Source organism: Schistocerca gregaria, chromosome X, assembly GCF_023897955.1.
Source record: "Schistocerca gregaria isolate iqSchGreg1 chromosome X, iqSchGreg1.2, whole genome shotgun sequence".
Classification (NCBI taxonomy): domain Eukaryota; kingdom Metazoa; phylum Arthropoda; class Insecta; order Orthoptera; family Acrididae; genus Schistocerca; species Schistocerca gregaria.
This window is the reverse complement of record NC_064931.1, coordinates 639,001,498-639,028,246: the sequence shown is the minus strand read 5'-3', so window position 1 is coordinate 639,028,246 and position 26,749 is coordinate 639,001,498. Positions and strand designations below refer to the sequence as shown.

The 26,749-nt window shown below is 42.2% G+C and overlaps 1 protein-coding gene across 3 annotated transcripts in view; it reads left to right on the top strand.

Annotated features, from left to right (window-relative positions):
* Positions 1-26,749, top strand: part of LOC126298445 (oxysterol-binding protein-related protein 8) — a 205,690-nt gene that overhangs the window by 54,558 nt on the left and 124,383 nt on the right. For all 3 annotated transcript variants that reach the window (XM_049989775.1, XM_049989774.1, XM_049989773.1), the window contains 3 exons: positions 10,358-10,579; positions 25,194-25,338; positions 26,320-26,538. In XM_049989775.1, coding sequence (XP_049845732.1) covers positions 10,358-10,579; positions 25,194-25,338; positions 26,320-26,538 — 586 coding nt within the window. The remainder of the gene's footprint in view (positions 1-10,357; positions 10,580-25,193; positions 25,339-26,319; positions 26,539-26,749) is intronic.

The following is a 26,749-nucleotide window of genomic DNA, read 5'->3' as shown; positions in this document are numbered from 1 at the left end:
CTGACTGCAGAGCTACAGTGCTACTGGCTTTAAAGGGCAACCATGGGCACTTATAGTCCAGCTAGGTGAGTGTGTCTTCGCTGCGGCATTTGCAGTGGTGACAAAAGTGCCTACAGATGTAGCAGCGCTTTGTAGTGGCTGTCTTAGAATTCTATACCTTTCAGGTTTCAAACTCACTATGCCAGGCTACCAGATCCCTCCCCTGAAATGTGCACGTAAGGCCAGAAGTGCTCCAGACAATTCTTGGGAAAGTGAACTGGTGGCATGGATGGATTCCCAGCACTGCAGCCTGCTGGCTGGTAGAAGGAACCAGTGTGTCTGGGAATGTGCTTGGGTGCGGCGGCATAGCCTGTGATGGTGTGAGTGATTATGGCCAAGAGGACAGAGTGCACTGAGACCTCAACTTCCATGCTCACATCTGTGGGAACTGCTGTTGATGCCCTGGAGTGCAACCAGTACCTGTGCAGATGTGGGAGTGATAAGGGCAGGTGTTCCAGGAGTGATTGAGCCATCGGTGGTGCAGTTGGTAGGCGGGGATGGAGCTGGTTTATGTGCCAGTGTTCCAAACCCCTCAGAGTGTCAATCATCGTAAGGAGCCACCAGTGGGTGGCAATCACTGCGACTGGCATCCACGAGGATTTTGCCCCATACAAGTATGCCCACACAACTGAGCCCAGCAGAAAGTGCCTAACGTGCCGGGTCCAGGTTTCTGTGGGTTGTGGGGCTAGGAAATGGAGGCTTCATTCGTGGGCAGGATTGGTCCTGTATGTGCTTAGAAAGATCATGCATACAGCTGTGGTGATGGAAGTACCCACCATTTGTAACATTTGTTGTTTAAACATTTGTACCATATGCTCTGCTCTGCTGTTAGAGGATGAGTGAAACAGTGGACTAAACAGGTGCTTGATGCCGTTGGATGTGCGGAACTGTTGGAAAGTTTACACTGTGAAATGGAGCCCAATGTCCTACACAATAGTGTGGGGAAGCCCTTCAATGGCTAGAATCTGGATGAGGACATTGAGAGTGGTGTCAGTTGTGGTGGACACCATGCCAACCACATAGGGGTAGTTAGAATAAGAGTCAATGATGATGAACCTCATAGAGCCCAGAAAGGGGGCCAGCAAAGTCCAGATGAATGCAGCACCTGGGGTGACGGGGTGAGAAAGGGAGTAAAAGACAGGGTTGAAGGAGCGTGCGCAAGCAGAGCAACTGTGCCCCATGGCCTCCACATCTCTTATGTGCAGTGCTGACCAACAGGTGTCCACCTCACGAAGCAAGGCATTGTAAAGAAGCATTTTTCCTGGCACTCATTCTTTTGAAATGCTTTAACTGTTCACGTTACTGCCCATGTGGGGCATTTAGTACAAGAGACTACCTAAACACTCACAAAAATTAGTACTCATTGAAAGTTAACAAACATTTTGGTACTGTAATGATTCTGTAGTTCTTTAAAAATGGAGGCACTTGGAATATTTTATTTCTAGGAAGAGAAGCCTATCCAGGCAAGTGACTGATGATAAAATGGTGTTTTTGACACAGAGTTAAGAATGGAATAGTTATTATTTAAATGTTCATCAAATTTCCGGTCCATGCAAATAAATGCTACATTAATTTTACTTTTCCTGGTTGTGGCAAAAGTATAAAGTCATCGGCTGTAATCGTGGTTCTTGATGTAAAATGCTCTGTAAAATGTCTTCTCAGTGTTGGAATTTTATGGTATATGAACAATTATTTCGATATGTGGTGCCATGATCTTACAACCAATATAAATCCACGTCTAAGGCATAATTAACCCTATCTTGCTACAATTCTTGCCTCATTAAGCAGTCAGAATGTCAGCTGGTTAGATGCTGGTCACCAACCCTCTCTCTCTGCCAGGAAGACCTGTTGTACTACTTTGCACCGAACTTCCTTTCTCACTCTCACCTAACACTTCCCTCTAGGTTTGACATTTCACATTACACACATGTACACATGAAATCTCTGATACATATAACACTTTAACACACTTACATTAAAAAGAACATAGTTAAAAAAATAAATTCACAAATTAATTCTTTAAACATAATTTTACAGAAATATGAACAATTATTTCGATATGTGGTGGGTCAAAGAACATTATAACACAGCTATTACAGTATTCATAGAAAACATTGAAGTTAAATAAAAGAAGTACAGTTAATAAGTGTTACATATGCCTCATGCTTCAGTTATGTTTCCTGTCAAGGATACCATCAATGAAACATCTACAACCCTTTACGCAGTGTTGGGCGGGACTATATACAAACTTTCCCAGAACAACATACTTTTACAGAGATGGGAATAAATGTAAGATTATCTCATACAGTTTATATAAGAATACCATCAGTTACATTCAACATAAACATATCATTATGGAGAAGTTCCTCTCCCCCCCCCCCCCCCCCCCCCTGCTCCTCGCCGAAAATTTTTGTAACAGTGGTTAAATGAAATGACGTGCGACGAGGGCCTCCCGTCAGGTAGACCGCTTGCCTGGTGCAGGTGCAAGTCTTTCGATTTGACGCCACTTCAGCGACTTGCGCATCAATGGAGATGAGGAGATGATGATGATGATGATTAGGACAACACAACACCCCGTCCCTGAGCGGAGAAAATCTCCGACCCGGCCGGGAATCGAACCCGGGTCCTTAGGATTTACAGTCTATCACATTGACCACTCAGCCACTGGGGGCGGACAGGGGTGAACACACACAAAAGAGAAAGAAGTTCATTGACATTGCTTTATAGTAAGCTACTTTTGCAGTTCTTTACATTTCAAAAAACTACTAAAATATTTGACTTCCAGTTTGTGAAAGACACCTAAGTAACAAGATTAACAAGCCTTTTATGATACACACAGTGTTTAGGTCATGTTTGGAAACAATGGCATTTCTTGTTCTGTCCAATGGATGTAAAGTCTTTAGTCCTTTATATTGCAAGCACCTAATGGTTTCTTTGATTTTGGTAATATCAGATAGCATGCGTTAGCGTGGGGAGTTCTCTCCATTTTGGATTGTTGTAAATATATTTAAATTTTAAAATAAACCTTCCTCATATCCTCTAGTTATGGTGGCACTTTTTAACTGTATGAAGTGTAACACTACATATTTTAATTTTACTTCACTACTTTATTTTTAGTGTTTTTCCGATCTGTCCACAAGTGTCAAAGAAGTCTAATTTCATTCCAAGGGATGTTGTCTCTGTGCACTTTATCTATATCCGTGGGTTTCTTTGGTCTTAGGGTCTCTGCCTTTTGTAACCTGAACCCTTTGCTGACAGTATATAGTATCATTTTTTTCCTCAATTCTGTGTGCTGGTCTTTCTTTTGACAATACTTTGTTTTTGGTGTACAGAATTTTGCTACGCATTCATCTCATTCAATTGTTTCATTTCTCCATTGTAATTGTCTTCCGACTCTGACTACTAAGACTCATTATTTGGTTCTAACTTGGAGGCTTTTCTGAGACATGTTAAAGTCCTCATCTGACTGTTCATCAAAATTTTGCTCTAGTGGCATTTCGTTGGTTAGGAGTATTTCATCTGCAATACTGTTGATTCATCTTCTTCCATTCTCCTCCTGTTTATCACTGTACTTATTTTCCTATCATTTATTTCAATTTCATTATCGGATCACCCATTTTGCACAGTGCTGTTGACATCCATAGCCATCATCCCATCAGTATTTCCTGCATGGAAATTCTGCTCGTTGCTGTTTACTTCAACATTCTTCCTTCCGTCTGATAACTTTCAACATTCTTATTTCTCCCAACACTACTACTTGAATTTTGAGCTTCATAATCCCTTTTGAAATCTTCCCATTTGCATTGCTTTAGCCTCCTTACACAGATTGTTGACCTGTTCATGCCAGTTAGTCATTCCTGACAACTAATTTTTACAAGAAAACATTACTTCATTATCATTTTAACTGTTGTCAGTATTTCTTATTTCATCTACGATTGTATTACCATTCTCTTTAGCTATGGTGTCATTAGCTATTGTAGTGAGTTCATTACTCTCTGTTCTGAAGTTACTACTCGTTTTTTCTTCTTTTTTTTCTTTTTTTTCTGCCAGTGCTACTGTGCTCACATCGGCTGCTAACCATTTGGTCCTATCTGTTGCTAACGGGAGTTCTGCCTGCAACGTTATATTCATCTTATTGCCTGCCTGGCATGATTCATCTGTCTGCCCATCTGTTGTTATGCAGCTAGTCTCTTGCAAAACTTTGCAGTCTCTACCTTGTGCATGAAATTTGTAATGTTTATTCTAATGCTGGTTCCTATGTCTGGCCCATGAACATCTTTCTGTGTTAGTTTGGCCCACAACTTATGCAGTCCTTAGTTTTCTTTGCTGGGGTTGTCATTATAATTTTGTAGTGTAAAACCTCTGCTACAAGTGGCTAAGTTAAATCTTTTGTGCCCTTTCCCCTTTGTACCATGTTGACACAGTATCTTTTGCTGTTATTTTGACATTGTTGTGATTACCTCAATTGTTATTGTTTGGACGATAATCATGATTTCCTTTCCAGCATTCTTTATCCTCTACTCTTTCCAAAAACTTAGAAAGGTATTTCTGATTACTACCTACGTATCTTTCAGAATCTTCTGTGAGCTTTCTCGATAGCTTCCATATAACCCGATTCCGGTTGTCTCCTTCTCAAGTTAGTTAATTTCCTGTACCAGTATTTGCAGAAATCTTTTATAGAATTCCTGCCTGTATTGTCATACATTCTAGCCATAATCAACTCGCACCACAAACAGTCTTGGTTTCTGTTCTGACCAGTAGCCCTCAGTAAATTTTTTCTTGAAATCACTAAAAGTCATTTGATCTGTGTTCATATTCAACCCCATCTCTTGGCATCCACTGGTAATGCACCAATAACCCTATTAATCTTTCTCTCATCTGTTAATTCTTCAGGAAAAATCCTTTAGCAGTTTTTCAGGAAGTCTGAGTGCCAACCATTATGTCTTTTGACTCGATAAAATTGTTCTTTGGCCTCTTAACGGTTTGTTGTGAGCTGCTCCATCAGTTACAGAAATGGAGTTGGTCCCTAATTTTCTTCTCAAGGTCACAAATTTTGGTTTGAATGTGAGAAGTGTTTGGCTTACACTTCTGTTCACAATTTAATTACTTCCATAATTCTTGTTCTGTCAGATGTGAGAGTTCTGCTTTACAATCATCAATTTCAGTTGTCAACCTGAAAACTTTTTTTGTCTACTTCTACCTTTACTATAGATTCCACACTTTCTTGGATCTTTTCGATTTCCAAATTGAACCTTGCTTTAATATCATTAATTTGGCTTTGCATTGTGGCTTGGCATTTGTGGAGGTGGAACTTGAGCCCTGCATTGCTCAGTGTAGAGAGGGTGCAGAGGTTGTGCAGGTGGTCATGATGCATAGTGCATAGTGCTTATGTCAGTTAAGACATCTAGGTAATTAGTACAAGCAGGGATGGACATCATTATCTCTTCCAGGTATCTCCTGAAGATTGCCGAAGCAGAAGAGATCACAATGGTCAGGCACTAGTATTTGTATAAGCCAAAGGGAGTGTTGATGACCATAATGCATTGTGATTTCTCATTCAGTGGGATCTGCGAATATGCATTGGAAACTTATATCTTAGAAAAATATTTGCCCCTGACTGAGTTTGTGAGGAGGTCCTCTGGATGTGGTATGGAGTAGGTTTCCACTTGTGGCTGGGTGTTGACGGTCAATTTGAAATCTCTGTATTGCCAGCGAGAGCCTTTGGGCTTCTTGACCATGACCAGGGGTGTGACCTAATCTTTATTTTAGCAAGTTCAATCACTCTAGGTTCGTGGATGAGATGGAGTTCTTCCTTAATGACTATCCATAATGAGACAAGAATAGGACATGCCTGACAGAAACAGGGCACTGCATCTTGACATGAGGAGATATACACCTGGAAATCTGTGGCCCACCCCACCCCAGGCCAGGTTTATACAGAGGCCGAAAAGCAGCACAGAGGTAACTGATTTGCTGGAAGGGAACTGTGTCAGATTTTACATGAACCTCATCACCAAGTGAAAATCCAAACAGGCACCCAGACCAGAAATGTAGCCAGCTGAGTGTCTATTGACCACAAACAGTGTTATGAGCCATGTGACTTTTTTGTAGGCAGTAGTGATTAAGAATGGAGCAGGAAGAGGAGTCGAGCTGTCACCATATTTGACCAATGTACGAGAAGGTGGCACCAAGTCAGCAGGGCCCAGGTGAGCTTACATTTGGAGGGTTATGAAGGAAATGGTGACTCCTGTGCCAATCAGATAATGGACCTCTTGGTTCACAATCATTAGATTGATAAACTACTTAGTAGCTTAAGAATCACCATGGGGAACAGTTACCAGATGTTCATATACCATCCACTGAAGCATGTGGAGACTGGTATCCAACTGTTCCGACAGTTTATAGCAGATGGTTGAGAGATGTCCATCTTTCCAACAACAGGCACAATGTGCCCAGTAATCCAGACAAACCACATGTGTCTGTCCTGCAAAACAGTCAAGACACAATGGGTGACCCTGCTGCTTATACCATTGGGTCGTGGCTGGCTGCTATGAGGCCATTGAAATGTCTAAAATCGAAGAGTCGTGATGCCCCAACTGAGGAAAACACACATGAGAAATCTGCCCCTGAGGCAGTGGCTGGACCACAGCTACCAGATAATGGACCGTGAGTCTTTCATTTGTATCATGTGTGATCTCAAAAGAGTGTGCAATTTACTAGATTTTGTGAAAGGATGGGTTGTCCAGTTTGAAGGTTGCAGTGCTGCCTTCTGGATCGGTAGCTAACTGGATCACTATGTTGTGAATCAAAGAATCTGCATATGAGGATTTGCAAGATGGGTTCACACAAATGATATTGGAATGTCATCTCAACCCTTGCAAATCAATCACCCACAAGTAGTACGACTGAAAAGGTTGCTTGTAGTATTGATGGAACTCGAGCACAATGCAACAACATTGAACTGTTGTGAATAATAATTCAACAGCAATGAGCATGTCTCCTCAAATGTGGGCATGACAGCTTCTTCAGTGAGAAAAACGTCTCCAGGAAATCCCAAGAAAGGAAGAGGGACCATTGGAAAGCATCACTTGAAACCTGAAATGTGGCGAAGTGCTGTTTTAAATGCTGCAAGTAAGCGTCCCAGACCTCTTTGGCATTGTTAAGTGACGGAAATGAGATTAGACAGAAAGCCACATGGGAAGTGACCACAGCCTGGATTGGGTGGGTACCCTGAATCTGCAGTTGATCTTTTAAAAGCTGAATTTCCTGATGGAGCAACTCCATCTGTTGCTGTTGGAAATGTTGCTGCAGGAGTGGCTTTTGCTGTTCCACAAGTTGCACAAGCTTTTGCATCTACAGGGTGCTACTAACATTTTACCTCATCACCAGTTCTACTGCCTGGAATCTAATAAGACTGGGAATAACTCAAGAACCAGAAAGAGAGACCAACCAGCCAAGGGCATCACAATGAGTTGCGTGAGAGGAAACATGTGGACAACGAGCCACATGATAGTAAACAGGTGGACAACAAGGGGAGGAAGACAAACAGTGGAGATAGCACAGCAGAATAATGGTTCCAGTGAGTAAATCAAGATCAACAACCTAAGATATAGCAATAGTGCAAAGTAATTATGACAGGCTGGAGAGCTGCTGTGCTCCTGGCTTTATAGGGAAGCCACAGGTACTAATAGGCCAGCAAGGTGGGCTTGTCCTAATGGTGGTGCTTGCAGTGATTATACCAGTGCCTGCAGATGTAGCAGTGCTGCCTAGTGGCTGTCCTTGAGTCCCATATCTTCTGGAGAACCTCCCGAGTTGCTGGGCCAGGATACTGGACGATTTTTATTTCATTTGTTCTTGTGGTGTTTTTTTTTTAAATATACACTCCTGGAAATGGAAAAAAGAACACATTGACACCGGTGTGTCAGACCCACCATACTTGCTCCGGACACTGCGAGAGGGCTGTACAAGCAATGATCATACGCACGGCACAGCGGACACACCAGGAACCGCGGTGTTGGCCGTCGAATGGCGCTAGCTGCGCAGTATTTGTGCACCACCGCCGTCAGTGTCAGCCAGTTTGCCGTGGCATACGGAGCTCCATCGCAGTCTTTAACACTGGTAGCATGCCGCGACAGCGTGGACGTGAACCGTATGTGCAGTTGACGGACTTTGAGCGAGGGCGTATAGTGGGCATGCGGGAGGCCGGGTGGACGTACCGCCGAATTGCTCAACACGTGGGGCGTGAGGTCTCCACAGTACATCGATGTTGTCGCCAGTGGTCGGCGGAAGGTGCACGTGCCCGTCGACCTGGGACCGGACCGCAGCTACTCACGGATGCACGCAAAGACCGTAGGATCCTACACAGTGCCGTAGGGGACCGCACCGCCACTTCCCAGCAAATTAGGGACACTGTTGCTCCTGGGGTATCGGCGAGGACCATTCGCAACCGTCTCCATGAAGCTGGGCTACGGTCCCGCACACCGTTAGGCCGTCTTCCGCTCACGCCCCAACATCGTGCAGCCCGCCTCCAGTGGTGTCGCGACAGGCGTGAATGGAGGGATAAATGGAGATGTGTCGTCTTCAGCGATGAGAGTCGCTTCTGCCTTGGTGCCAATGATGGTCGTATGCGTGTTTGGCGCCGTGCAGGTGAGCGCCACAATCAGGACTACATACGACCGAGGCACACAGGGCCAACACCCGGCATCATGGTGTGGGGAGCGATCTCCTACACTGGCCGTACACCTCTGGTGATCGTCGAGGGGACACTGAATAGTGCATGGTACATCCAAACCGTCATCAAACCCATCGTTCTACCATTCCTAGACCGGCAAGGGAACTTGCTGTTCCAACAGGACAATGCACGTCCGCATGTATCCCGTGCCACCCAACGTGCTCTAGAAGGTGTAAGTCAACTACCCTGGCCAGCAAGATCTCCGGATCTGTCCCCCATTGAGCATTTTTGGGACTGGATGAAGCGTCGTCTCACGCGGTCTGCACGTCCAGCACGAACGCTGGTCCAACTGAGGCGCCAGGTGGAAATGGCATGGCAAGCCGTTCCACAGGACTACATCCAGCATCTCTACGATCGTCTCCATGGGAGAATAGCAGCCTGCATTGCTGCGAAAGGTGGATATACTCTGTACTAGTGCCGACATTGTGCATGCTCTGTTGCCTGTGTATATGTGCCTGTGGTTCTGTCAGTGTGATCATGTGATGTATCCGACCCCAGGAATGTGTCAATGAAGTTTCCCCTTCCTGGGACAATGAATTCACGGTGTTCTTATTTCAATTTCCAGGAGTGTATATTGTAAGATACTAAATCTTTCCTGAATATAGATACCTGATTGCTGGTCAGATAACTTCCACATTGCTATCTGTCTACAGAAGCTGAGGTGGTAAAATTGATAATGGCTTGTATTAGTTTTGACAGTTGAAGAGCCTACTTTTTTAAATGTATAATAAGTTCAAGATACAGAATACTGATATTAACTATTAGACTCAGTCATTATAATGCTTCCCCCTCCCCCTCATTTTTCTGATTGGTTGATTTGATTTGAGGGAGGGGCCAAACAGCAAGGTAATTGGTCCCATCGGTTTATGGAAGGATGGAGAAGAAACTCAGCTGTTCCCTTTTAAAGGAACCATCCTGGCATTTGCCTCAAGCAATTTAAGGAAATCACAGAAAACGTAAATAAGGATGGCTGGACACGGGTTTGAACTGCCATTGTGCCAAATGCAAGTCCAGTGTGCTCACCACTGCACCACCTCACTTGGTCCATTTTTCTGATGAAACACTGTTGGTCATTGTAAACATTATAAAATGTTTTGATTGTAGAAGTATAGGCACTAGCTGAAATTAACTGAAGCTCATAAATGTTGCTATTTTGCTTATCCATTTTAAATGCGTTTGAAATTCGGCATGTATGACTGTAATGCACTAATTAAAATGTGTGTCCGCTGTTGCCTCCCTCCTTATAGATGATGTAGCTCACAGCTTTATGCATATTACCAAGTGTTCTTTGAGACATCGTTGTACAAGCATTGTGAAGTTTTGTTTATATTTTGCATGATATATATGACCATTTTTGACATTGTTGTTGTTCCATAGATAAGGAAACAGGTAAGCTTCTCTTAGCATGCTGTTCTCGGCCTTTGCTGTAATTGTAGGCATATGAAAGTGGAACTCAACCTAGGCATTTTAATTACTTTATATTATAAAATTACCCCATAACAGGTATCAGTTTTCAGTATTAAATTAGAGAAGATCATCCATGACATGGATAACTATAATACCTTATTTTCTTTTTTCTATTTCCAGTTACAACCTCTAACAAGAAAAGAGTCGTACAAAGCCCAGCGCAAAAACTACTGCCGAGAGAAGAAAAGAGTGGCCAAAGAACTACTGAGCTCTCTCAAAGATCCATCCGTAATTGTATTAGCTGACTGGTTAAAAGTTCGTGGCACGCTTAAGAGTTGGACTAAGTTGTGGTGTGTGCTAAAACCAGGACTTTTACTATTGTACAAGAGCTTAAAATTGAAGGTAAATTACTTAAAATGTAGTTTCTTACACAAAATTTTGAGCTCTTTAGTCTGGCTTCTTTGCTTCTTGAACTCCAGTTAACTCATTTTATGTACTTACGTATAAAGAATTTGATGCTAAGTGCATTTTTTATGTAGGCTTCAAAGGAGTTTGTTGTGAATACTGTGGTATGAATAAAATCTCCTTAAAATTCCAGCCACATAAAGTGGTTATACATCCATGAACTTACAGTTGAGTGCTGCTTAGACATTGTCAAGTGGTAACTGCATGGTACAGCTTTATACACTGGGGAAGTTGTGCATTAAGAAGGCCAATCTGTTAATATATGAGAAAAAGTGCCACAGCAGCTGTATCTTGAGAATGACTTTATTGTCTCACTCGATTAGTTTTGGCAGCACATTACAGTCTCCTCAGGCTCCACCACAGCCAAAAGAGTATTAGATTCCCTTGGCACATTTATTGTGGATGTCTCATTACTGGTACACATGGGCTAGCTTTCCTCAGGAGTCTTTACTCGACACCGTGTTGTACTTTTTCTCATATATATCATCAGCTGAAGTCCCTCATCCATGCATTAGGATGGACATCTATAAACTGATCTGTTAAGTTCTCTAGCGATTTTTCTATGCTTCTACGATGAGAACATAGTTCTGTGGTATGCCACATTAATCAGCCACATAAATACAGCTGCTGGTCAGCAGCTTCATACCAGTCAGTTACCACTTGACAGTGGCGGAGGAGCACTTAGCTGAACACTTGTGAATTTATAACCAGTTAAAATGGCTGGAACTCTGAGAATATTTTGTAGTCATATTGATGTAAATTGTTTCATTCATACATTACAATACTCTGGTATTCATTTTTGATGGCAACAGATGGGATACCTAATGTTGATCACTAATGGAAACTGTTCTGAAGTTTACAACTGCCATCACCATGGCAGTACAGGCATAACCATTGAAACTGCAGTCTCCTTGACCGATGTAGGCCATAGAATTGATTCTGGCAAGTATATAGTCTTTTGTGTAATTTGTTCTGTTTGCTCTCTGGAGTTGTCTATAGCTGGAATCACATTTGTCCAGTAGAGCCCTGTACTGCTCAAGGTCAATAATCTCTGCATGGATTCCTGTCGCATCTGATTGTATCCTGGATGGATTGGCAGAATTGGCAAGTTGTGTGGTGTAGCTCCCATGTGTCGCAAATCCTTGAAGGTCAGCCACTTAATGTGTGCATCTGTCTACCAACCACCTCCATCATCTGCTGCCTAATATGTGTGAACCGCAGTGCACAGCTTTACTTAGTGACTGGTGGATTACACTCCCAGGCTGTTCCAATGTATCCATGTCTGGGTGACTTATCAAGATGACAATATTGCTTAGATATCTGAAGGTATTGTGTGAACCTCTGCTACTAAATTGGCAAGAAGTTGTGTATCTTAATGTGTGTAGTGGAGTGGGGTTCAAATTCCCATTTGGTTATCCAGATTTATGTTCCATGTTATTTCATTAAATCATTTTTGGTGAACTCAGAGATACTGCCCTATCCTTCCCCAGTGCAACTCTGCTCCATTTCTAATGACCTTAGTGGCACTAATGCAAAAAATGCTTATCTTTGTGTCATTTTTAAATGTGTGTGCTACAGGGCTGGTGTAGAGGAGGTAATGTGTGAAGTTATTATCATGTTTAGTCAGCAGATACACCTGTTGACTGGGTTGTTTCTGATCCATAAACTGCACACAGCTGTCATTTAGTGTCTCCTAAAATCCATTTGAAAAACATGTGCATATGGCTCAGAAAATATTCCCAGGCATTTCAGGCACTGGATTATTATTTACAGTGTGCTAGATTTTTTACATTTGTGGAGTCAGATTGTTTCAGTTACCACAAACCATTTTCATTTAATCGTGCAAGCATAATGGACTACCCTGCAATTAAAGCATATCTATCTCAATACTTGAGAAAAAAAGCTGGAATCATACTTTTCAGTAGACAAGGGTAAACCAGCAGCAACCATATATTCTATGAGTCCCAGAATTAGAAAGCCTCAATGAAAGTATAATTTTGTCAGGGATAAACCATGATGTGCTAAATCATACTCTGGCTCTGATTCCCCCCCCCTCTTCCACCATTGGAGGGAGACATGACAATGGACCAGAGATATGAAGTTATGCATGGGGCTTATGGTATGGTATGATGAATAGGTCATTTAAGTACATTCAGATTCAACCCTCTGGATCGAAGTAGCTGCTCACTAATACAGCCATGTGGTGTTCCACAATTCCCAGCAAGGACAAATTTGTATAAATATTATTTAATACTGTGTGACAAATATATTGTCAATGTGAGAAACATAATGTACAGAATCAAATATACAATATCTGGCCATAGTATTTCCAAGTAAAATTATAGAGATCGACTTGTAAACAGGGTAGAGCTAATAGAAGTCAGTGTGATACAAAAAGCCCATACTTTACAAAACCTGTGAGACTACTGTGTCTACATAACATTATTTATTCAAGGCCAGGATCGTAAGTTCAAAATGTATAATCGTGTCTTTGCAGCCCTAGTCAGTATCGAAAATTACACTTCCCCTTTGTATGGTCACACACCCTTGAAGAATTATAACACACACTAAGTAAAGAGCCCCACCAGGGGGCTCGCATACTATTTGGTAGGTTTATGCTTGGCTACCTTGGGGTCATAGCTTTTGCAGCATCTTTTCCCTTCCATACTGTGTGTCTATCCTCTTGCTATTCTTTTTGCCCTACTTTTGGGAACATGACTGGGATGTTTTTGGAAATGTGTTCTGCATTTTGAGTAGGCAATATAAGAACAAAGTTTCCACTGTTTTTTGTTCCTTTTTTTCTTTTTTCATTCCCCTTCTATCTTCCTCTGCGTCTGTGTTTGAGGTTCCTCTCTTTTCTTCTACCTCCCCATGCATCCCTGAAGGCTGTCTCACATGTTTGACACATAACAGGTGATAGGGTAATGCATAATTCTCAGCCCCAGGTTGATAGGTAGGGTTCGCACATACACCCTGGAACAGGCCGGGCCCAGGGAGAGGTGATTGCCTGAGCTGCTACCTTCCCAAATTGTCGATTGGTCCCTCTTTCAGGTGTTCAGGAGTGAATAATCACTTAAGGCAGGTACATTCCCCCTGCCCCCTGAGGGGGGCCCACCCAATTGGAAGGAGCACAACATTGGAGACACTGGCAATCATGGGGGATTTTCTTGCAGTGAGCCAATCATCATCTTCAGTCAACATCTACTAAATGTAAATAGAATGAGGCTGATGATTCAGAGATCCTCCCAGCTTTCCTCATGCTTTCATGTACTGAAGACAATCAATCCATTGCTATGGTAAATCTGTTTACTATTCAGAAAAGTGTTGATGCAGTTGCCGACCCTGTGAACTCCTGCTCTCGTTTAAGCATGGAACTTTGCTTTTGGAGACTACTTCTGAGTCTCAAGCACAACAACTGCTTGCAGCTTCGCTCTTCCACAGCTATCCTATTCATGTCGAGCCCCATCGGATGCTGAATTTTTCCCGTGGTGTTATTTACACATGGCTGCTTAATGGTTTGACTGAGGCAGAAATCCAAATGTACCTAGATTTTTGGACAACTTGGTTGTGGAGAGAAGCAGCGATTAGTATGATTAATCAATAATGCAAGAACAGTCTTAATCGCATTTATTATTGTGATAATAGCGCCAACCGGTTCCAGCACGATGTAGGGGTCATCTTCTGGGCGTTTACACCATTGGTCGACTGCTGGTGGTGTCACTCCTGTCTACATAACGGCAGGAAACTAGTTGACCAATGGTGTAAATGCCCAGAAGTTGACCCCTACATCGAGTTGGAACTGTTTGGTGGTATTATAACAATAATAAATGTGATTAAGACTGTTCTTGAATTGTTGACCAAACATACCTCTGTGATCAGGGTGTCACTGCAGTGCATTGGGTGATGAAAAAGATAGATGCATACTTAGTGCCCACACACACTCTTTTTCTCACTTTTGGTAGAGTGGTGCTTCCATCAAAGATCAAAGCAGGCTATGAAATTATCACAGTCCAACTGTACATTCCGAACCCAATGTGCTGGTACCAATATCATCATTACAAACACACTCGAATGTCCTGTCGACAATAGGCCAAGTGTGTAACCTGTGGTTGGGATACTCACGAGGGTGATTGTCTGCTTCCTCCTCCTCCCCACTCTATCAATTAAACGGTGACCAGGCTGTCTCCTCCCAAGATTGTCCCATGTATCTTGACAAGCGGGCTGTCCAGGAGATCTGGGTGAAGGAAAAAGTGCCTTATCTGGTTGCTCACAAGTTGTTGGCTTGTCGGAAACCCTGCAGTCTTCTATCTGGCACTTAAAGTACTGTTCTTGTTGTGATGTTCATAGTCAACCTATCTCCCCGACTACCCGGCTTCAAGCTGTTGCAGTCTGCATTTTCCAACCTCACTTCACCGTCTCCCTTTGTACCATTTACATCCCTCCAGCATTCAATGTCACTAGGACAGACTTGCTCCAGCTTATTGGGCAACTCCATCACCCCTTTCTGCTGCTCTGTCACTTTAATGCACACCATCCCCTTTGGGACTCTCAAAGAACCTGTCTGAGAGGTGCCCTCTTGGCTGACCTTCTCAATCAACGTAACTTTATCTGCCTTAACATGGAAGTATCCATGTTCCTTTCAGACTCCATGCACACCTGTTCCCATTTGGACCTCTCCTTCTGCACTGCCAGCCTGCCCATCGCCTCGAGTGGTCTGTTCGCTCTGGCGTGTACTCAAGCAACCATTTCCCATGTGCTATCCATTTGCTGATTCCTACCCCACCTACGTGCACCCAAATGGCAGCTACCTAAGGCCAGCTGGAGGCTTTACTCCTCCCTGGCAATCTTTGATGAACAACGTTTCCGCAGTTGTGATGAACAGGTAGAATATCTTAGAAATGTTAACCTTACCACCGCAGAACATTCCATTCCTTGCACTTCCTCTGTACCGCACAGTGTCCCAGTCCCTTGGTGGAAGGAGGCATGCCGTGACGCAATTTGCGTGCGGAGAACTGCTCTCCGCAATGTTAACTGTCATCCTACGATAGAAAACTGCTGTCTTTGTGAACAGTTGCATTCACAGTGTGATTGCAAATCCAGCTAGCTTTTTGCTTTACTAATTCTTTTAATAATTCCGCTCCCTCTTTCATCGTGTGGGTCAACCTCCGACGGCTCTCTGGGACCAAGGTCCATTCCCCACTTTCTAGCCTAACAGTAGCAGATGATGTCATAGAAGACTGTGTTGTTATCTCAAACACCTCCGGCCGATATTTTGTGGAGATTTCAAGCTCCCCCCTTTATCACCTTGCCTTTCTTCATCGGAAACGAGTGGAGAAGGCTCAAGCGATACCCCTCTCTTCTCAGAACTGTGACTGCTACACTGCTGCCTTACTATGGTGGAGCTAGATCATACTCTCACTTTATCCAAATCTTCTACCCAGGATCGGACAATGTTCACATACCGCTGTTGCAGAGTCATTCTCTTGTGGGCAAGCACTCTCTCCTTCACATGTGTAATTGCATCTGGGCGGAGGACACATTTCCCATACACTGGTGTGAAGGCACTGTCATACCCATACCTAATCCCAGTATGGACAGACACCTTCCTTCTAGTTATCACCCCATTTCTCTCACCAGCTATGTTTGCAAGGTGATGGAATGTGTAATTCATGTCTGGCTAATATGGTGGCTCAAGTCTCACAACTTACTAACCACTGCACAGTGTGGATTTCGAGTGCACTCCTCTGCAGTTGACCATGTCATCACTTTGTCCACCCATGTTGTGAATGGTTTTTTGGTGAAATACCAGACTAGCCATGACTTGTGATTTGGAGAAAGCTTAAGACACCCTCTGGATGACTGGTAGCCTCTGTACTCTCTACACATGGGGCTTCCATGGCTGCATGCCCCATTTTCTTCAGGAATTTTTAAAAGACCAAGTTTTAAAAGTATGTGTGGGTTCTGCATTCTGGGACACCTTTATCAAGGAAAACAGCATGCCTCAGAGTTCCGTCCTGAGCACCATCCTCTTTTTTATCGGCATTAACCCTATTATGGCCTGTCTCCTGCCAGACATTTCCTGCTCCCTTTTTGTTGACAATTTTTGGATCTATTTCAGTTCTCCAGAGACTTGTCCCCTCGATAAGCATCTTCAGCAATGTGTCGACTGTCTTTACTCATGGAGTGTTGACAATGACTTTCACTTTTCCACTGACAAAACAGTTTGTATTAATTTCTCATGGCGCACGCAATTGGTTTCTTCCACCGTCTTTACGTCTTGGGTCTGTTGCTCTTCTGCTCATTGAAACTACTGAATTCCTGGGGCTCGTGCTCAACAGGAAACTTTCTTGGTCTTTCCATGTGTCTTATCTGGCCACCCGCTGTACATGATCCCTCAATATCATACTTGTCTTCAGTAGTACTTCCTGTGGAGCGGATCGGACCATCCTGCTCTGTTTGTACCAGTCCCTTGTCTGTTCGAAACAAGACTGGGTGTTTCGTTTATGTGTCTGCACGTCCGTCCATCTTACATCATCTCAATACAGTCCAACATCATGGCATCCATTTGGCCACTGGGGCCTTTTACACTAGCCCGGTTGAAAGTCTGTTTGCAGAAGTAGCTGAACTACTGCTGTTATACTGCCATGACTTTCTCCTCGGCAGACAAACATGCCATTTGTATGCCATGCCTGTGCTTCCTTCTCTGATGACTCCTTTGATCGCCAGTATGGGGCATGTCCCTCTCCTCTGTTAACTCCTGGATTTCGGTTTAGGCTCTTGCTCCAGCAGCTTAACTTCACACTATCTGCCACGCTCTCAATGGGTGTGAACCATCCACCATCTGCATTGGCCCGTGTTACCTTGGCCTTCATTTGCTTACTAAGGACGCTACTCCAGCCTCACTCTAAGTTTCATGACCTTTGCATAGAACTTCGCAGTAGTACCTTTATGTACATTTATGGCTCTCGGACTGACTGTGGCATCAAGTGTGCCTTCATCATTGGCTCTGCAGATTTTTGGTACCAGCTTCCAGAACACTGCTCAGTATTTACAGCACAGCTTTTTGCCCTGTATCAGGCCATGCAGTACATCTGGCGACCCAGGCTTTCTTTCCTATTGCGTCATCTGCTCCAACTGTCTGTGCCCTTCAGAGTCTCTCTGTGCTGTAAAGTCCATCCCTTAGTGCAAGGGGTCCAGGAAAGCTGTCACATGCTCTCTCTTGATGGAGCCGCTGTGATGTTTATGGGGCTCCTGGTCATGTCGGTCTGATGGGAAATGTGGCCTCTGCCAAGGCTGGAGTTGTTTACCTCAGCCCGCTAGTTCTTCCATTCCCTACAGTGATCTCTATGTTGCCGTCTGTCAGCAGCTGATGTCACTTTGGCATCACCACTGGTCCTCCCTTCATGGGAACAAGCTCTGGGGAATTAAGTCTCTCCCACCAGCATGCACGACCTCCTCTCAGCCGTCTCGCCATGACATCATTTTAGCTAGGTTGTGTATTGGGCACTGTCTTTAACCTTCACCATTTGTTAAGTGTTGCTCCCCCACCACTTTGTGCTCACTGCCCTCAACTTTGATGGTTATCCACTTCCTGACAGAATTCCCTTTTTTTTGACCACTTACGTTCTCATTTATGTTTGCCGTCTGAATTATCGGCTGTTTCAGTGGATGATGCGCTGGCTGTCAATCACGTTTTACTTTTTACCCATTGTAGTAGTGTGGCGAAGGACATTTAATCTTTAGTTCAGGACCTCTGTTTCTCTATGGCGAATTTTGTGGACCTTTCTCCAAGTCTTCCCCACCCCCCTCTCCTTTTTTTTTTTTTTTGCAGTCTTTTCTTCCATCGATTGGTCATAATGTGTAGTCATTTTTTACTCATTTTTTGTTTTCGTGTTCTACGGTTCTGGTATTGGCATGTATGACCATGGTAATAATCAAGTAACGAGCTTGTCTTAAAGCAGCAGAGCATAAAGTGGTCAGCTAACCTCTCCCATTAATGGTGAACCAGCTGTTTATATAAACTTTGGAAACAAATTAATGGAAAAGCTTTGACATAATTGCATGGCTGACATGGGGGAGGGGCGGGGAAGAGAAATTTTCACAAGAACTTTTACATGAAAATTTCACTGGAATAGAGATTAGAGGCAAAAACCATTACACATTTGGCATATGCTGACAATGTGGTCCTGATGTCCAGTAGAAGAAATATTCATGGAGTGCAGCAGACAAGATCACATTACTTGTTAATGAAGCAAAGAAGAGCTCCTCCCTGGATGTGATATTCAGGAAAGATGCATGAAGCACAACAGAGCAAATTATTATGATTATATTAAAAAATATTATACATTATTATTAAATTTTGGAACTGATGGCAAATTGTATTTTGGACCGTCCCCACTATCCCCTCGCAGTACTGAACCCTGCATCTACACGTGCTTCACACTCCGACTATGTAAGACATTAATCCAACCAGTGGTGTTACATATATGTGAAACATGGAATACATGGAAGCTAGAGTGGAACAATCAACTGACATTTAAACAGGAGAGTATAAACATACTTCATGGCAGATTAAAACCATGTGTGGACTGGGACTCAAACATACAACCTTTGCCTTTCGCAGGCAAGTGATCTACCAACAGAGTATCTAAGCACAACTCACAACGTGGCTCTCAGAGCTTTACTTCTTCCAGTATCTTATCTCGTCCCTTTCGAACTTCACAGAAGTTCTTGTGCACATCTTGCAGGGCTAGCACACAGTTTTAGTCTGTCAGAAACTTTCAGATCAGTGTACAATCCTCTGCACACTAAAAATTCATTCTGGATTTTAAACATAATCTTTTTCCCATTATAGGAAACAGCTATTCTGAACACAATGTGTGTTCAGAAAGTATTGAACCTTCACCTTTCCCACATAAAGGAATAAAGTGCAGAAGATGCTCTTCAGTGGCGATATGATAGGGGACATTTGTGTGCAGTTGTGAATTTCCTCCTGCCAGCAAGAAGAGTTAGTCGCTGGCAGTCGACCTACGAGTGACAATGTGCAGTGAGCTTTGTGAGATTCTAGTTACTTGTAAAATGACAGAACAAATTGAGCAGTGATATTGGATCAAATTTTGCCATAAGTTTCGCAATACCAAAGTGGAAACCATGTAAAAGATTTGACAGGCTATTGGGGGTAATGTCAGGAGCAACTTGTACGTAAAAGAGGGGTACAACCACTTCAGAAATTGCTTCACATCTGTGAATAGCAAACCGCATTCAAACAGACCTTCAACAAGTCAAAATGACAAATGTCATTGAGCAAGTGCAAACTTTGGTCATGAAAGACTGTTAAATTATAGTACAAGAACATTCAAAGAGGTATGTATAGCTACTGCACCAGTACATTCAATTTTGACCAATAATTTGTGCATGAGGAGTGTCCATGAAATTCATACTGTAACTCCTGTCAATGGAGCAGAAGTAGTTCTGTCTGGAAATTACACAAACACAACATTCCTGTTGTTAGTTAGGGTCCATACTCCCACGACATGGCTCCATGTGACTTTTGACTATTTTCACAAACTGAAGATGCATATGAAAGGAACACTATTCGAGACAAGAGATGACATTGTTCAGAATCCGGGGGCCCAGCTGATTACCATTCCAAAACCCATGCTCAAGAACTGTTTCCAACTATGACAGTAGTGTTGGGGGAAATGTGTGCATTACTAAGGAGGCTGCTTTGAAGGGGATTAGGGTTCTTTACCTTCAAATCAGTAAATATGTTTCTGTCAGCTGAAGATTCCATATTTTTTTAACACACTTTGTGATAAGAGGAATTACATAAAGAACCATGGAGTCAATGCTTTAGGTGGGCAGACTATGTTATACGAATGAATGCTTTGTGTTAGCATTTAAAGCCACTGTATTTTGTACTTTATGGAAGGAGACTGCCTGTCAGGCCAAAAAGGAGAGATAAGGTGATATAATTCAGGAAGATCTGAGTCCAGTTGGTGTGGGAGTCGACTGGCAACAAAAGAGCAATAGGTAAGAACCAATTGCAATTGATGGTGGGGGGGGGGGGGGGGGACATTGTCGCAGTGCACTGTCCCCTGGGTATGACTGTAGTGATGCTGGTCATATTTAAAGTTTTTGGAGTTTGTGTGTGGCAGAATACAGGTGCTATTGGAAACTATTGCAAAGAACAATCTCAGCAGGGAATGTAACTGTTCTAATTGTTCTTTTCTGGTTTTGGTTATGCAAATTCATATGTTGCACACACAATGCTAAAATCAAGATCAAGATACCAGCCAAATATTCCATTGGGAGGGGGGGGGGGAGAGAGAGAGAGAGAGAGAGAGAGAGAGAGAGAGAGAGAGAGAGAGAGAGAGAGAGAGGTACATCCTTTATTTGTAGCAATTTCAAATATACTATCAACTAAGTGACAAACTGAAATGTGGTCCCTTGTCATAAGGAGTTACTCTCCACATTGGCAGAGACTTAAGAGAGACAGCTTTAAATTACCTTTGGACAGAAAGTCAAAATAATTTTTTTGCCATCAGCATGTCATTTGAAAAATATCAGTACTAATAAGTGTTGGTCAAAGTATTTGGTGCCATGATAATGTTCCATCATTACCTCAAATGTCGAGCAGAAAATTCCTTCATGGGTGAATTATCTAGGGGATCTTTGGACAACATTTACACACTTGTGCAGTATTATATGAAGTATAATGGGTAAAATATATTGAAAAAATTGTATATAACATGCTATTTTTCTTAAGCAGGTGGAAAACCATGACCATATACTAGAAACAAGGGATATACCACCCACAGAACAATCATCTTAATTTTTTAACAGTATTTCATCGAATCAGAAAAAGAATTGCAGTAATTTCCTGGTAAATTAAACTGCATTAGATGTTCATCCAAAATTTGCTGTAGCTGCTCCTTTAAATTAGGATCGAGTGGAGTGCTGCTTGAGTGGTCTGATGAATAAGATAATGCATACAATGAACTTAAGACAATAGTTGTTCCAAACACTGTACGTGTCCCATTTCCATCCACAGCAGCTGTTAATGGTTGGCACTGATGCATCACAGTATGGCATCTAAAGTACTGATGAAGTAACTAATAGAGTTCTGGAGTTTTTGTTGGTTACCATGGCCATGTTGTGGCTATTGCGAGTGAGATCACACTGCCCCTCTTTCTTGAGAACAATGTTGCTTGAGAAGTCTCAGTTTTTACATAACTGATGCCACACTGCATTCTTTAAATGGAATCCATTGTGTGTGATGTCCACCATTGCTGCATGGATTGTGGCCACATTTAATCATCCCAGCCAGATGAGTTGAGTCTGTGCTCTGACCCTTCTGCATCAGATATACTTGAAACATACTGAGAAACTAGACATCTGTTATTGACCGCAAGATCAACACTAACTACTTACATCATCATTGACTGCCCCTATGCAGTATTCATAAACCATAATTCAGGGCTGGTAATGGGTGAATGACCCATCCAGACTGTCCCGGTGTATCCACATCCCGGTTGCCTTTAATGTGACAGGATTACTGATCAGCACTTTTTTCCTTGTGTCAAAAATTGTGTACAATTTCCATTCAGACTTGTGTATCCATGTGTTTGAGAACAGATTTGCTTTCAGAACATTGTCCACTTGGGTTGGAGCAGTTTACAACAACAGAGTGATGATGTGCAGAACTTACACTAATATGGAATACCTCTGACTTTGTTGGAAATAAATGTATTTATTCTATCCAGAGATTTGTTGAAAAGTCTGTAGGAGCAATTAATTATGGCACAAAGAGGTGTAACTGTTTTAGAAATGCAAAATTGTGCCTTTGTTGATCTTGGCTATTACTGATACGTGATTTTGAGTTGACATTAGTTATATACAGTGTAAACTGGATGTATCTCAGGATCTTTGTAGAGCTGTTGAACACACAATAGTGGAAAATGTTTTATCCAAATTCAGTTTTGTTATTTGTGCTGTATGTTTTGCTGAAAATTTGTCATTCATGCTTTTCAAATGGAAATAGTTTCTGTCATATATATCAGGTGCCCAAACATTCAAAGTCAAAATTGTAGAGAGGATTGAGGCTCCTGAAGTGAGTACTTTGATATAAAGGAACAAATATGTAGTCCTTTGTTTGATATTAACAGCGGTGCCTCGGGCCTAACATCTACAGAACTTGTAACATGACCAAGATACTGCACCAGTGACACTGAGAAATGGACATGTATATAGTTTCAAGCCGAGATCCGCACTTCATAAATGAGACAGTATGCACCTCAGCCACACATGTTCCTCAAATGACCAAAAGAAAACAATAATGTCATCAAGATAAAAAAGACACACAGTGTGCCTCAATCCATATAATAGCAAATCTGCAAATAGTTAAAAAGTAGCAGGGATGTTTCTTAGACCAAAAGACATCCTGGAAATTTGTGCAGCCTAGGAGGTACAAAACATGCTGTTTTGGGTCTATCCTATGGTCCTCAGAGTTTCTAATGGTAACCGGACTTCAAATTTAAGGTGGTAAAATACTTGCAGTTCCTGGAGTGGTCAAGCATTTTGCCAATGTAAGTTAATGGATAAGTACAAGGACTCTTAAGTCAGTTTACCACTCGCATACTCACATATCGGCAAAATAGCCAATAAGTCTTTCCCCAATTGACACTCTGCTTGAATACTAAGGCTGAATTATGCATATGTGTAATTAATGCTTTATACTTTTTTGACTACTGACTGTAAATGATAATTATGTCTTCTGAGCCATGACTACATATATTTCTCTATTTGGCAGTGTCTTCATATTCTATAGAGGTTGCTTTCTATGCGTTTTGATACAACGATGGGCCCTCAGACTTACTGTAAACTCTGTTTATTATGTTTTCCATGATTTCCCTAAATTGCTCCAGGCAAATGCCTTTTAAAGGTCACAGCTGATTTCGTTCCTCTTCCTTGAACCAATCAGAGCTTGTGCTCTGTCTCTAATGATCTTGATTCTGACAGTATGTTAAACTCTAATCTACCGTCCTTCCTTCTTCAGTGGTGTTCCATGTGGAACTGTTACTTCTTGTTTCCCAAAATTACCTAAGCATGTGGTGACAAATATTTCTCCATTGCTCCCCACATCTCAGCAAATTTTTCTTTTCACATGTACTTTGAGGTTGTCGAGGCTCTTGTTTCTGATGAGTGGGTCAACCAGAAAGAGAATTCCTATCAAATTTCGGTTATGCAGAGAATTCTTCCTGTTGTAACAGGTCAGGAGCTTCATGCAGTGCTTAGGAACACTTACAGCGTCTGTCTCAGTGTGGCAGCAGGGGCCCCACTGATAGCTATTTTGTTGGCTGTGACCGATGACAGCTGTGTGGCAGTGACCCGGCAGCTGGCAGAGGGCGACTGTGAGGAGGTCGCATCGTGGTAGCGTTCGTCAAACAGTGATTACTGTGTCGCAGCGGCGTGTGGCAGTCAGCATTGAAGTTGCTGTGTAAGGATTCAGCTTCTCTCGCTGACCCAGCTAGCTTTGGATGCAATCTCATGTCAGGTGTTGCCACAAAAATATGATCGCCCTCGAAAACTGAAAGGTGGAGTTCGTGAAGGTGCATAGTGAGCGTGATAAGGATAGTTAAAATGTGGATGTCTTTTAGGAGGCATTAAATTATATGGTGTAGATTTTTATGAACGAAAAGAAAGTTTATTCCTTATTCAGAGCACAGTTTGGTGTACTCAGGTTGGTTTGCAAGGCACCAGCTAGTAATGGCTGGGATGATAGATGATACATTCAAAATTGCAGAACTAGTCAGCAAAGAGTTAGCTATGTGGGAGCAAGTGCCAGAGAGCGAGCTTGTAGCTCAAAGCTGGTAGTGACAAGCAGTCAACACGTAACTCTTCTCCCACGATCCAAGTAGGGTGCACAGGTACATAGTAAGTAGATTGCCAGGAGGTTACGTTCCACGGTGACAAACCGCATCAGCTAAAGTGATGATCTTATTTGGCATATAGGGTACAATGAATTGAATGTTACAAGACAGTATTTTAATGAAAAATTCAGGATAAATATTCAGTGGGGTGAGTGACCTGTACAGAATTATTTTCTCATAAGATCAACACCATTTCGTCAAATTCTGCTGTGCTAGCTGTTTTGTACTGAGAACTGTGGTCAGGTGTTCGTGGCTTCAACAACAAAGTCTCTTGTGAGTTTCTATACATAATGATGAATTTCTTCCCATTAGGATGCTGTGTGTTGTGAAACTTTTCTTTGCAAAATTCGTCCAGACAGTACGTTGTGCTGCATCGTACCTTAAACGAATATCTACTATTTCATCTTAACTAGTAGTGATAAACCTTCAATAACCAGCTACATACTGTGAACAGTCATGAACCCTTTCCTGGACACACAAAATGATTTTGTATTGTTTTCCAAGATACACTACCAACATAAAACGTGCAGTGTTTTTTATCAAACGTAGGTAGTTCAAAAGTGTGTGCAGATTATTATAAATTGATGCATATTTGAGTGCCTTTGTATCTTGTGTTACAGAGTAGTCACTGGGTAGGAACAATCCTTCTCAATACATGCCAGGTAATTGAAAGGCCTTCAAAAAAGGATGGATTCTGCTTCAAACTTTTCCACCCACTGGAGCAGTCCATATGGGCACCTAGAGGACCACACAATGAAACGATTGGTGAGGACTGAACCTTTAAATCATATTTTGGTTATGTCATTCGAAATAGATACTGATAGGCATTTAGGATTAAGAACTGAATTAAATAAAGTTGTACTTCAGTGGGACAAATATTTTGTTAAAGGATGGAAGATTTCTTTTTCTTTCTTCTCCTCTTGGAGCTCCACTTCCACTTAATGAGCTGTTAAATGTGCTTTCAGCTTGTGAGACAGCTCTGTGACAGTGAAAATAATTTAGCAGTGCAGAAACTGCATTTATATTTTGTAAGGTAACAACTTTACCTGATAGTTCATACAACCCTTCAGATAACACGTATAAACATTGATGGTATTTGCCAGTGATAAATGTTGTATCTGGTTTGTAGCATTAACTATTTTGAATCAGTACTGCATTATGTTCTCATGGTTGTTAGTCCAGTTTGTGTGATTCATCAACTTACATGCTGTTGCACATCCAAATTATCTATTTTGACAGATTTTCATGTTTGTGCGACATGTGTCATAGTCTATGTTTTCCCTAAGTTCATTATGCAATAAAATAATATGGGAAACATTACCTTAAGTCACATACAGAGATTTTACTAAGCAAGGAATGAGCAACATGTATGAAAAGTACTATTTTTTTTTCCGGCTCCGTCTGTTGTAGGCAAAGAGTGAGCCACTTCGGGGAAGAAGTCACAGCGTTTTTGTAATCAGCATATGTCTTAATCTTTCTAAGAAGATTGTGCATGCAAACATTGTTTAATTTGAATTGCCTGTAACTTAATAGAATAATTCTTAAGACTTTAATGTTACACACAAAATTTAGATTTTAGGTTAGACTTAGAGATTCATGAAACTTATTTTCACTTCAAGTACTACTCGTGTACACAGTAAAAGAAACTGATATCTTTCCCCAATTGTGGTGAATTCTTCGCTGGTCATCATACAATTTTTAAATTTTGCGACACCTAAAATTGGTGTTTGTTTCTTTCTTTCTTAGGCGCTGTTGTTCAGCCATTGCCAACATCTTACCTGATATTCAGAGCACCTTCACAAGCAGCTGGCAAATGCTGGCTTGATGCTCTGGAGCTCTCTCTCCGTTGTTCATCATTATTGGTTAGGAGTAGTAGTGCCTGTAACAGAGGCTCAACTGATGCTACCACCAGCCATGAAACACAGTGGAGTGAAGCTGATTATGAGCGTCATTTCAATGATCATGGTAAGTATTCAAGTTTGAATTATCTCATAAGGCTGTATGCTTGCTTTTCTCCCATAAAAACGAACCAACCTATAGTTTCCACCTTTCCTGTTATTAACACTCAGTAGCGCATATCTTCTGAAACCTCCCATCTCTCTCTCTCTCTCTCTCTCTCTCTCCCCCCCCCCCCCCCCATCTCTCCCCCCCATCTCTCCCCCCCCCCCCATCTCTC